We start from the raw sequence: 13,009 nt of genomic DNA on the forward strand, positions 1-13,009 counted from the left end.
CTCTGAAATATATATATATATATATATATATAATTAAAATTAAAACACTAAATTCTATTGTATTAATTTCTACAAGTACATTTTGGCATTACAGCATTAGTTTTTTTTATTTTGTTTTATACAATTATTTTGTTTCATAGAGACAGAGAAAGAGAGGGAAAGAAAATTGTAATGTTTTAAAATGAATAAGAAACTATTAAAATCATTATTCATGAAAAAATATAAATATTAAATACTAATATTAATGCAAAACTCTATTCTAAATTCTGAAATTGATTTTGGCATCACAGCATTAAAGTGTATAGTTTTTTTTTGTTTTTTTACATTTTATTATACAGTTATTTTATTGTTTGCTTTGAAATAGCACATTACATTACAAACAACATTTCACATTCAAAGCGTGTTTGAAATTTGATTTGCCATTTTGATTCACGTAATTGCGTAAAATTGTTTGTTTTTTAATCATAATAGTGAGACGACAGCAGCATTGTACATTGCCAACAGCAGCGTCCATTGACTGCTGTCTCAAACTGCTATTTAGTGCCCAGTAGGGCTGTGCGATTAATCGAAATCGCGATTTGAGACGTTGCGATTTCCTAATCGCAAAGCCTGCGATGTGGACGCGATATTACTCTGTTCCAGAGCATATGCATGACTGCCAGCCTTGAGTTGCAGTCTTACTTGCCCTGGGCAAGAGTGAGCGCACCTCCGTTCTCCCCAATCAGCACTGCAGTTATACCATTATAATCTTGCCTGCTGAAAAAAAAAAACAATAGAACCCCTCCCAAAACACAATAACAAATGTAATGGGTTTCAGGGTTATAATGGGAATTGTATTGGTTTTAATGTAACCTATAATGTGGTGTCTATTTGATGGATTCTATTGGTGGGCTGTAATCTGGCAGATGGCAACCAATAGAACAACAGTAATTCATTTTGGAATAATGCCCAAAACAAAAAGGAATTTTGTAATGGTTTAATGGAAACTATAAGAATTTCTGTGATGGTTTCTATTGTTTTTTTCAGCAGGGTAATGATACCCATACTGTGCTGCACATTATTGACAATATTGAGCTGAAGCTTGACTTTGCAAATTTAAAATCGCAAATCAAATCGCAAACGCAATATCTGTCAAAAAAAATCGCAATTTGATATTTTCCCCCAAATCGCACAGCCCTAGTGCCGAGAATCATTCACCTCAATCGCATTTTGAAGTTTCGTAAAGAAAGAACAAAAAGTGGGTTTCCTAAGTATGCTTTTTGGGAGCTCGGGTGTTTTTATTAATTTAAAAACTTACTCTTTCAATACTAATTACATACTTGTAGAGAGGCTGTTTAAATTTGTGGCTTTAACGACTAGTTCTTCCCCAGAGAAAATGCGTCACGCAAGCAGTTTCCACAATCCTTAATGTGGAGACAAATTTAGCTAAACTGAAAAAATGGCAAACAAAAACAAATCTTCGGTGGCAACAAACCCTGTCTTGCTCGCACTGCCACTCAAATCTCAGACGTAGGGTTGGTGCTTAATTAGTGTTATTAACCTTCAACAAACCAGGCTGATATTATTTTGCCATGGTGACAGCTTCAGCTCCGTTTCTCCGTTCACCGGCATGAGGTATTTTAATTGGCTCGAGCTCCTCGATCCACTCAGCCCTGACAACGCGCAGAGACGGACGTTCACTGCAGTGAGCGACATGTAAATGGCCTTTCTATGAAAAGAGTGTTTCTTTTTTTTTTTTTTTAACCCTCGCTCATATTCCTTCAGTACAGTGAGGACACGGCAAGCTCACCCGAGCTGCGTGCCGCAGTGAAGTGACAACTGAGCAATCATTAAAAATTTTGATGGCTGCGGCACGCACAGGCCCATCTCCTGGCTTGATGTAAAGGAAAGTGTGCAGCCGTCTTTTGTATTTGCTCTCTGTCACCGACGAAAGCTCAGGCCTAATTTATTCCTTCTCATCGTCGGCTCTGCAAAGACAACACATCTTCGCTGTTTCTTACGTGCGCGTACGCTTTATTGTGCCCACATTAATGTCTCTGTAGGCTTTCCAGGAGCACCAGACTCAACTGATACTAGGTGCTTTATGGGTGGCTGTTATTGAAGGTTTTGTGTGTGTGTAAAAGTAATGAAGGAATCTTTGGGTTGACATTTGTGGTTAAGTGACATTTTTTTTCTTTAATTTAATAGCCAAAAACCGATATCTAGAGAGCAGGATGACGGATATATCATTTAATGATACTGAATAAGATGTGCACATTTTCGGGATTAAATTGGAATTTATTCTAAATGTGAAGTAACACATTTTACGCAATACTTATAGCGCCAAAAATCTTTGAAAACAAAATGTCAGTTTTTCATTGACAAGGTTGTTGTATGTTGTTTCTGGTACTAGATGAAATGACCGCTTGTTGTTAATTAGCTAACTTCGTTAACTGTGTGCAAACAGATATTTGCAGATGCCAATGATTAGGGTTGCAGTTAATCTCAAAATGCGCACTAGGTTTGGATCACTTAAAGTCCATACAGTTGTTCGCTTATAATGTGCATCGGAAACGTTCACATTCCATTTTAGCAGACAGAGATTTGCAGTTTTTTCTTTTTACCAGATTTTTAGTGAGAAGCATATTAAAAGTGTTGCCAACTACTCACTGAAACTGAAGCTCTTCTTTCAGTTTGAAAAGGGGTTTTAACATAAAATATAAAAGTGAAAAATGTAAAATTAAATTAAATTAAAATATGTGTGTTTTTAAATGCATTTATTCATTTTGTTTTATTATTAGCTAATTCTTATTTTTGTTTCAAAAACAGAAGTGAGTCCACTTTTAAGTGCAGGTACAATATGAATGCAAAAAGCACTGGGTTTACTTTTTGGTCGCTGAAAGAGGTATGAGTTGATTCTTTTAAAAAGCACAAAGTTTAAGTTTGAGCACTTAAGTATTTTACAAAACCTGGCTTCATTCTTCATTTATAACCTGACTTCGTTCTTCAAAATATTTGCCAGAATAACATTTAGAGAAATGATTCACACAAAAATAAAAATTCTGTCATCATTTACCTACTCTTAAGTTGTTCCAAGCCTATACGAGTTTCTTTCTTCTGCTGAACACAAAAGAAGATATTTTGAATAATGTTGGTAACCAAACAGTAGATGATAGCCATTAACTTCCATAGTATGGACAAAAATATTATGGAATTCAATGGCTAACCTTCAGTCAAAATGAGTATGTAAAATTTGTTCAGCTGAAATAATGAGAAGCAGTTCATTGTTGAAGAACTTCACTAGAACACGATACCCTGAACAGCATGGAGTTTAATTACCCAGATACATAAATTTAATTACTGAAACTTCATCTTTGGATTTTGGCTAAATTAAATCTTGAATTTCAGCTTGAGTAAAAAAATCATTTCAGGTAACTAATTATAGTGCATTTCAAATCATTTTTTGGTCCAAATTGTACAGCCCTATCAAACATTTCTTAATGGCCAAATATGGGCAGATATCTCAGTATATCACTAACTGACTAATTTTGAGATCATATAGCTGATTATAATGTTGAGTTTTGGTGGTGGAACTGGTACTGTACCTGCTGTAGTACATTTCGTTTTTTAACTTTAATTGTGTGTCTTTAGTATTCTGACCACACTATATTTGGTTACACACATCCAATTTTTTTTTTTTTCCCCAATAATTTGCTTTGGTGCTCGACGAATGGGCTACAAGTTTTAACAATTGAGTTTTACTATTCAATTTGAAGGGTCTCCAGTGCCGTGGCTCTTTGACAGGTCTCATTAACACAATGGGTGTCGTGTTCTCAGCGGATCGGGTTCCTCGGGCGAGGTGACGCGCCGACTGTTTCCACAGCAGCGTGTGATTGTCAGGAGCGCTGCTCCAGACCCTAATTCTATTACCAGATTCACACGTCTACATTCACTGGAGATTATTACAAGGAAGGAGGTTTGCTCCTGTGGCCGTGCCGGGAATGGTCAATGCATCTTATTTTGTTTGTTTGTTTGTTTGTTTCGCAGGGGTCTAAGGGACTGCTGCTGTCACGATGGACGCCCAATCACAAGGCCAGCAGCCACCGGTGCCAGTGTTTCAGCCACAGGTTTGTGTGCTTTCTCAAATATAAACAAACACACACAGTCTAGCCAAACCTTCTTTGTAATCTCGTTATATAGGCGTTCTATAAAGCCACTTGAGGTTTTTTTTGGCGTCTACCATCCTGACTCACCACCTGCTTGCTTAGCAGCATGTAACACGAGCCTGTCGCCCTCTTCTACATCCACATCTGCCCCCGTCAAATCTCCCCGTGTCTGTCAATCCACCCGCAGAGAGACAGGCGGCGGTCTGCTCCGGCTGTCTCTCCGCTGTGCCGGGTGAGAGGTGATAATGAGATTCTGCTCTCTGCACAAGCAGCGTTTCCTGCACACAGGAGCCATCATGTGTTTCCAGTGCCAGAGACAGAGGTGTTGGAAATCTGCTGCTTTTAGCAGTCTTTTGCTCTCTCTCTTCCTCGTTCACTCTCTTAATCTCTCTTTTGTCGTACTTCCTTTTCACACCCTCCAGACTAATTCCCTCCAATCATCCGACTCAATTATTGTAAGTCGTCTTGTGGTAGGTCATGAGTTGTGTTCAAATTAGAGGTTGAATGTTTTTTACTGAGTAATCATTGCCGATACAAGCTTTTTGAACATCAAATACCAAACTTTGGTATCTTAATTTATTTATCAAATACAATACATTTTTTATTTTTTTTATTTTACATGGGCAGCATCTTTCTTGTATGTGTAAATAAGTCATTATTGACCACTATTTTTTTTCTTACTGTGGATGTTTTTATTATAGAAGAACACAGTTTTTTAAATTGAAACTTTGCTTGACATGTACTTTGCATTTTTCATCTTGAAAATTTGATTTGATTTAATTTTTATAATAAATAAGCCTTGTTATTGTTAAAGGTCTTGCTAAATGCATGAAATCTTAATTTATTTTTTCATTGGAAGAGAGAACTCTTTCAAGAACTGTTCAAGAACCATTAACGTAATCACAAGTTACATCATAAACTAAAATTCTTTTTCTGTTTTTTTTATTTATTAATTTTTAGTTTCTGAATAAGAATCATACACAATTCAGATTCTAAGAATTTTATTCTTTGTTTTGACAAAAGTAAAAAAGCTTGAATCAAGCACACTTAGTTTTGACTTTTAATTTTTGTTGCTTTCCCCCCCAAGAAAATAAGTGTAATCCTTAACCTGTCATGAAGTAATGCATTGCTAGACTTACGTTGAGCATCGCATTCAAAATGTCATTTAAACGTCAAATGTCTTATATGTTGAATTTTGCAGATACCGATAACTGATGTGGGGAAAAATATAAAATCCAGTAGTTTTTAAAATTGGTATGTTGAATATGTTTAAATATTTTAAATGGGATAGAACAACCCAAGCATAGAGACTACAGGAGTCCGATATATTATGAAATTCCAGATACCATGAACTGGTTTGGTTGCCAATTATTTATGGGATTTTTGATTACACAATAAACTGCTTCTGGGATTTTATACATTCTGGGCTCACATAGTCTCTTGAAATGTTTACATGTACTCATTTTATTAAAAGGTATTAGCCGATAAATCGGAATGTGGCTTTTTTAACCTTAGTTATTAGGCAAAATCCAATATCGTTTGACCTTCCGTGAGACATTGAAGACATTGAATGTCTTGTTGTGCTAAATTTGATAGTTGTCGAATACAGCTAGGCGGTGAAAACTAAATGCCCGCTGTCATCAATAAACCATGAGAGACATTTGACATTAGTTTGAACGCAACACTCAAGGTAAGTCTGGCAATGGATTACACCGTGACGGCTTAAGAGAATGACTTTTACAAGACTCTCAACAAGCATCCAACATAGACTTGTATTCCCTTGAAAGAAAAAAGAAGCAACCAAAAAAATGCTGAATTGTGTATGTAATCACACATATGCCGATATCATATCTTAAAGTCCCCAAGGTTTGATGGATATGCATAGGAGATGCCGGATGAGTCGGTAAGGCGTGCATATTTGATGGTGCATTTGCTCTCCGAGCGAGTGGGAGGGTGAGATCTTCAGATCCGATTTTAATCGTCACGGTGGATTTTTCGACGAAGCAAAATCCCCTTTTAAAGCAAGGGCTTTAAATACTGGAGCAGATTGAAGAGGAGCGGGGAGAAGGAGGTATAAATATTGCATGGGCCGGGCCTGGAGAGAGACGTTGATGAAAAGGATGTGAACAGGATCTCCTGCCTTGTTCCCCCCACCATGAAGATCCCCCCTCCAGCACCCACCAACCAACACCACCACCACCAAGTGCCGTCTTGCTACTCTACCACCTCTTCCGTGCTTCGGTTGTCCTTTCCTTGGCAGCCTCTGGCAGTGTTGTGCTGTCAGCTCACACCTAGTCTCCACACTGCTGCTGCCCCGTCCTCCGTCATTCTCCTCCTCCTCCTATCTCGCATCCCCTGTCATGCGGCTGCACGTCTGCATTTCTCTTTTTACACTTGTGTCACCAGTGGCCAACCCTCCATCCTTTGCTGTTGCTCCTGTGATGTGTTGTCCCTTTGAGTCATTTCCCCAGCATGCTCTGCTGCATCTTCCGTCCCCTCTGACCTTTTTTTTTATTTAACCAAAGCGACAGTTCAAGTCTAAAGCCCAAAAGTATACTTCTTTTTTTTTTTTTACATGTACATCAGCATAGTACATACATTTACTGTATGTGCTCAGTTAGATTTTTCTAACAAAATCTGCACGGACAATCTTTTTTTGCCCTTTAGCCTTTTTTGACATTCTCAGCAAATGCTCAGTTCGCACATGCACTTTGAGATTTTTTTTTTGCACTAGTTAGTTTGTCCACAAGGTGGCAGCAATGCACAGGCCTGTCGTTTCACATTCGTAAAAGAAAATGAGATGGAACAACAATGACAAAGTACCGGAGAAGCAACAATACTAGTTGCTCGTGTTGACAAGCTCTTATGTAAAGGGGTAAAGATATATGTGCAACTCTAGATTGAGTACAGAGACATCTTTTTCGATCATGACTTCTGGAGAGAAATAGCACGTTTTGAGCGCTTGTTCACTCAGAGTATTCTTTGAAAGGCTGTTAATTTAGCTGTACGCGATGCAAAATATAAGTATACTTCGGGCTTAAAGGTGTGGTCACTTTTATCGTTTTGTCGAAATTTCACAGTGGGGGGAATCCAGTCATTCCAGTAGGAATCAATGTGATTGGGAGTTTGTGAGAGGGCGAAAATGTTCCCTTTGCAGTTTTTTTTTGTTGTTGTTGGTCACGTGAATTTTCCGCGTTGATCTAATGAAAGTTGCTTGCTACACAAGTGACTTTTGCATGAGCTGTACTTTATTATTGTTCGCTAATGTGACCGCATCAAAGCTTTGCGCAAAAATTGTTCCGCATCCCAATTCAAGACATTCTTGGCCCCTTCTTTCCTACCTCTGTGCATCATTTTTTTTTCCCTCATATTTCCGCTCATTTTCAAGTTGGTCACACAAATTGCCATACTGACCAACAGAAAGTGTCTTGGTTTGAAAGTAACTTCTATGTGAGCTTTGCTTCTTGCATTACTACGCTATTGACAACAGACAGCAGACTTTTTGCCCCCCAAATTTTCACTAATGTGATCGAATCTTAAAGGGGTCCTATTATGCTTTTTCACTTTTTCAATTTTAGTTAGTCTGTAATGTTGCTGTTTGAGCATAAAAAAGATCTGCAAAGTCACAAAGTTCAAAGTCCACTTCAAAAGGAGATATTTTATTTAACAGAAATCACTTTTCAAAAACTGCAACGAACGACTCGTTTGGACTACAACGCACATTTTCCGGGATTTGTGATATCACAAATACAGACGAATGGGACGAGACCTGGTTGAGCTGCACTAGAGAAGGCAACGAGTGTTATCACTATGTCGGAGACACGCTAGCTTTCCCAAGGCAGACGAACTTAGAGTGGTTACAATCATCCGGGTTTAAATCGCGCTCAAATTGATTTGATTTTGACGCAATATTTACACTGAAGCTCGCAGGAGGCTATGGTAAGGGGCATGACATTTCCCGACCAGGCGCCGAGTGCTGCCAATCACAAAACACACTGGCCCAGCTAACCAATCACAACACATTTCAAATTTCAGAAGGCGGGCCATCATTTGATACAGGAACTATTCGAGCCGTTCATGCCAGACTGGGGAGAGAGGTGTTGTAATAATGTAAAATATGTGAAAAATAATGTGTTTTTCGAACAACCTAGTATGAGAGCCTGTTCTAGTACACCCCCAAAACAAAATCAAGACTTTGTAAAAGAGCATAATAGGACCCCTTTAATAAAAATATTTTTGTGAAAGTTGTTCGGTATCCCAATTCCAGCCGTTCTCGACCCCTTTCCTCCCACCTCCGTGTGTTATTTTTGTTTTCTCCACTTGCCACAGAGCAGCAATGATCCATTTTGTCGTGGGCACATTACCATTGCTTCGTAATATTTTGTGGGCAAAATCAAGTCATTCTGGGAGAAAAAGTTCCCTATGCAGATTTCGCTCATTTTCAAGTTGGTCACACAAATTGCCATACTGACCAACAGAAAGCAGCTTGGTTTGAAAGTAACTTCTATGTGAGCTTTCCATCTTGCATTACTACGCTATTGACAACAGACAGACTTTTTGCCCCTAATATTTTTACTGACCGCAACTTAATTAGGGGTGCGACGATAAATCGATTCATTGATCGATTCTGCAATTTTCCAAATTATTCGCGATTCTCTCTGGAATCAATTCTGAGCTTGATTTTTAACAGCAGATGGCACTGCGTGCTTTAGAAACAGCCGTTCTTAAATTTCGAAAAGGTTGAATCGAATTACAAGTGTTCACATTGGGTTGCGTTTACATGAATCTTGCGTCATAAAAGCTGAGGTGCAAGTACATTTAACCACTTACATGACTCAGTCGAACACACAAGCGCTCTTCTTCGTGAGCATTAAGTGTGCGGTTAAAATCTAGCCTAGAGTGCCATCTGCTGTTAAAAACTAAGCTCAGAATCGATTCGAGTGAGAATCGTGATGCATTCAGAAAATCGCAGAATCGATTTATCGGCGCACCCCTAATCTTAATGAAAAGCTTACCGTGAAAGTTGTTCAGCATCCCAATTCAAGCCGTTCTTGGCCCCTTTCCTCCCACCTCTATGCGTTATTTTTGTTTTCTCCACTTCATGCAGAGCGGCAACGAGCCCTTTGAGCTCCCGCCCCTCCTGCAAGCTGCAATCTGTACAAACCGCGTCACGCCTCTGTCGAGTGACCCCGGCGGTCGTGGAGATCCTCGGCTGCTGCGGTTCATCTCGTGTCAGCTCAGTGCTCTAAATTGTGTGACAGCGCAAAGCCACGGATGAGACAAGCTGTCAGTCAGGGCGCCCCTGCTGCCCTTTGAAGGCGAGGCCAGGGGGCAGAAAGGTGCCGCAAATGGCCTGTGAAGTTTACATACACTGCCCACTGCTAAACAGATTACCTCTAATGAAGTGTCTGGAGCTCGGGCCGCGTCAGGCCTAATCCTGGCTGGCAGTGCATCCCTTCGGCTGCCAAAAAAGCCGCCACCCTCTGGCCTCCTCCCGCCGCTATGCCGGCCTCCCCGACGCTGGGAGGTGCCCGTCGTTAATCAGGCCGGACAGTGCGCGAGCTGACATGCAAATGTAGGTCATTGCATATGTAAATGTGTGATTAGCAAGCCGCATGCCAGAACACATTAGCTCGACTTTGCTCTCAGCATGCGCTTGTCATGCCGCTTTAGAGGCTCATGCTAACATTTGTCAAGCGACCATGCGGGGAGTGAAAGCAATGCCTTGGCCCTCTGCGGACCTTCCGCTGCTGACCAAATCAACACCATACATATGTATCTTCTATGGGTCCATGACAAATAAGTGTGTTCGCAATAAACAAAGGGAAAATCTTTTAAAAATCCAGTTTAAAGCACATGTGCCATATGTGGGTATCATATGGTTTTGAAAATGGTTATTTTCAAAAGTTTAAATTTCATGTCTCTAAATCACTTGGTGTAACTTAAGAATAATGTAAATATAAGAAAGTATAAATATATTTTCTAAGGTAAAAGTTTTTTTTTTACACAAATGTTACGTATTATTAACTGTGAATTAATTAGTTCATATAATATGTATCATTAATTGCACCACATGACGTCCGCTGGGTCCTCTATGATGTAATTTCCTGTTTGGTTTTCCTGCTCCACATGGTTTTTATTTGGCTGACGAAAGTGTAGTACTTGTTGATTATATTATATAAATATATATTTGTATTTTTTGTCGTCATTAAAAGTAAGTAATTTTAATACTTTAATCAGTGTTATTTTACCATTATTTATACTATTTTAATATTTTAAGTTAGCGTATATTTTATATTTTCAGTTTTAATTTTAGTTTGTTTCAGTGACTTTTGTTATTTGATTTTGTCATTATTATTATTTATTTTTTATTTTTTTCAGTTTTAGTAATTTTAATTAGTTGCCAAAGCAACATTTCTCATTTTCGTTATGAATGTTTTTAATCTAATATTTATATTTTATTTTAGACTTTAATTAACAAACTATTTTAATAGTTTTAGCTTTAGTAAACGATAACAACACTGTTGTTAATGAATGAATACATTTGTCATTGACCCCCCTAGGCTACCCTGTGTTTTATTTTAATTTTTTCTTGGTTTGTATAACCATGAAAAACATGAATTTTCCAACTTACTATTGTGTTCATATAACAATTTTTTCATAAGCCTCTCTGGATTTGACACAAAATAACTACACGTTGCCGAGAAACCTGGTGTCTTGGATATTAGCTTGATATTGTTAAATTTAGTCAGATCCAGCTTTCTCTCTTCGCTGCGGTGGCAGAAAGAGAGTGCTGCTTCTGCTGCACCAGATGTGTCCCTGGAAGAAGGGGTTGAGAGCGTGTTGTCACATGGAAAAACAAGCTACCTCAGTGTGTTAATTGGATGGGGCAATTCTTTGGCTCACACCTTTTTTTTCCCTTAAAGCTGTCAAGTTAGAAAACAATGAAATTCTTAAATTGGTCGCCCCTTGATCTACATCCACCCCTCTGGCGTCTAGTAAAGTTGCAGTGCTTCCTGCAACTCATTTCTTTCAGTTCAACCCGTTATATATATCAGAGAGTTTTACACAATAATGTTGATGGATCTGACAGATCGTCCAAGTATTCTGGTATTGTAAGAATGACAGAAAGAAAGTCGTTTGTTGCTACGACTGAATATCCTAATGGATGAACGTTTCGGGGAGTTGAGCGAAGCTTAATCTTAATATGGAACCATAATATTAAAATGCATTCCATGACTATAAATAAAAGAGATTTAGCGTGTTTACAAGAATACGATTTTGTCATCCTTCCCATCCCTTTCGCATCTTCACAATGTAATTTCCTCGGGTAGTTCTCCACGACATGACATTGCGTTCCACTATCTGTCACCTCCAGTTGCCAGAACGTTTGCGGGATTAAAGTTTACACTTGAAAAGCCTCTAAAGGTCAAAGTGTTAATTAATTTATTTATTTGCTCACGCCATCTCCGAGGGGCTAATTCCGGGTTTTGTTTAGATTTTTAATTTTAGAGCGCAAGTGTCAAGGCGCTGCATGGATTCTTGGGAAAATCACTCGGGGCGGTTTGTCACTAACTGGTCCAGCATAAGTCACTTCAGAAGTAGGGATGTCACCACTCGCCTGATTCGTCCAGACAGTATACGGCAAAGTTTCATATTGCGCTTTGGATTCAAAGTGGATGGTTAATGTTGATTCGTTCCCACACTCTCTTGCCCTGACATATCGCCCTAATAACACCTATCCCAGATGCCCTCCAGAGTTTTCTTCCTTCTCTTGGCGTATAAACAAACACAATCATGGAGTTCGGCTGGCAATGGCCGATCTGTGGAGACATGTTTGTTTTGTCTTTTTAAGTTTAAGACGAACGGAAAAGCATAAAACGAAAGCTGTGTGATGTGCATTTCGCTTTCTTGAAATGTTCTTTTGTTCTTCATTTTCAGAAAATCCAACAGGATATGGGCTATAACAATTTAGCCAATTTTCACATTATAAAGAAGATCGGAAGGGGACAGTTCAGCGAGGTTTGTCGAGCTACATACATGCTAGACCATACACCGGTAGCTTTGAAAAAAGTGCAGGTAAGAAGTGTCTTTATTCGTGAAATAAGTACATTTTACAGTATCTCTGCAATTATATTTTTAGTGTATGTTTTATGTCGGTAAAGTCTGGTGTAAACATTTTGTCACTTGAAATAAAATAAACTGAAATCAAAATAAAGTATATATACATATAAAGTAAAGTGTGTGTGTGTGTATATATATATATATATATATATATATATATATACATATGTGTGTGTGTATATATGTATACTTGTCAAAGCAACTAAAATAAAAATGTATTAATAAATTAATAAAAAGTACATAGGCATTAAAAAAACTATTAAAAATGACAAAACCAACAAAATTACTGAAACTTGAAAAAATAAAAATAAAAACTCAATATATATATTATTTTTGAACATTTTACAATATTTCTTGATATTTTGGCCAGTGTATTTGCTCTGAAATGGCTTGAAAATGCCGGGTTTTTAAATGTTGTTTATGTTTATATTATTAAATGTTAATATCGTGATAAAATATTTACAGAGTATTGACTTGTAATAATTTTAATTGCATACACTTAATATCACAATTTAATAATGTTGTTTAAGCATTTTTAATTAACAGAGTTATTGAAAGTAAATATATTGTAAATATTCAGTTGCTATATTAACAATTTTAAGTCTGTGTAATTAACAAAATAAATATAATTTTCTTTTCTTTTTTTTTTACACTGAAGCATAAATCTGAACCGTCCAAAAGCCACTTTGAGAGATTCATGTTTGGATGGAAGCTTGTTGTATTTTGTATCTTGATTAACA

The 13,009-nt window shown here is 37.8% G+C and overlaps 1 protein-coding gene across 1 annotated transcript in view; it reads left to right on the plus strand.

Annotated features, from left to right (window-relative positions):
* The window catches only part of LOC107741550 (serine/threonine-protein kinase Nek7-like), a 93,088-nt gene that overhangs the window by 26,360 nt on the left and 53,719 nt on the right, over positions 1-13,009 (plus strand). The window contains exons 2-3 of the mRNA XM_016554309.1: positions 4,027-4,106; positions 12,087-12,224. Coding sequence (XP_016409795.1) covers positions 4,053-4,106; positions 12,087-12,224 — 192 coding nt within the window. The 5' untranslated portion in view covers positions 4,027-4,052. The remainder of the gene's footprint in view (positions 1-4,026; positions 4,107-12,086; positions 12,225-13,009) is intronic.

The sequence above is a fragment of the Sinocyclocheilus rhinocerous genome, unplaced genomic scaffold (assembly GCF_001515625.1).
Source record: "Sinocyclocheilus rhinocerous isolate Xijiao unplaced genomic scaffold, SAMN03320098_v1.1 scaffold556, whole genome shotgun sequence".
NCBI classification, from domain to species: Eukaryota; Metazoa; Chordata; class Actinopteri; order Cypriniformes; family Cyprinidae; genus Sinocyclocheilus; species Sinocyclocheilus rhinocerous.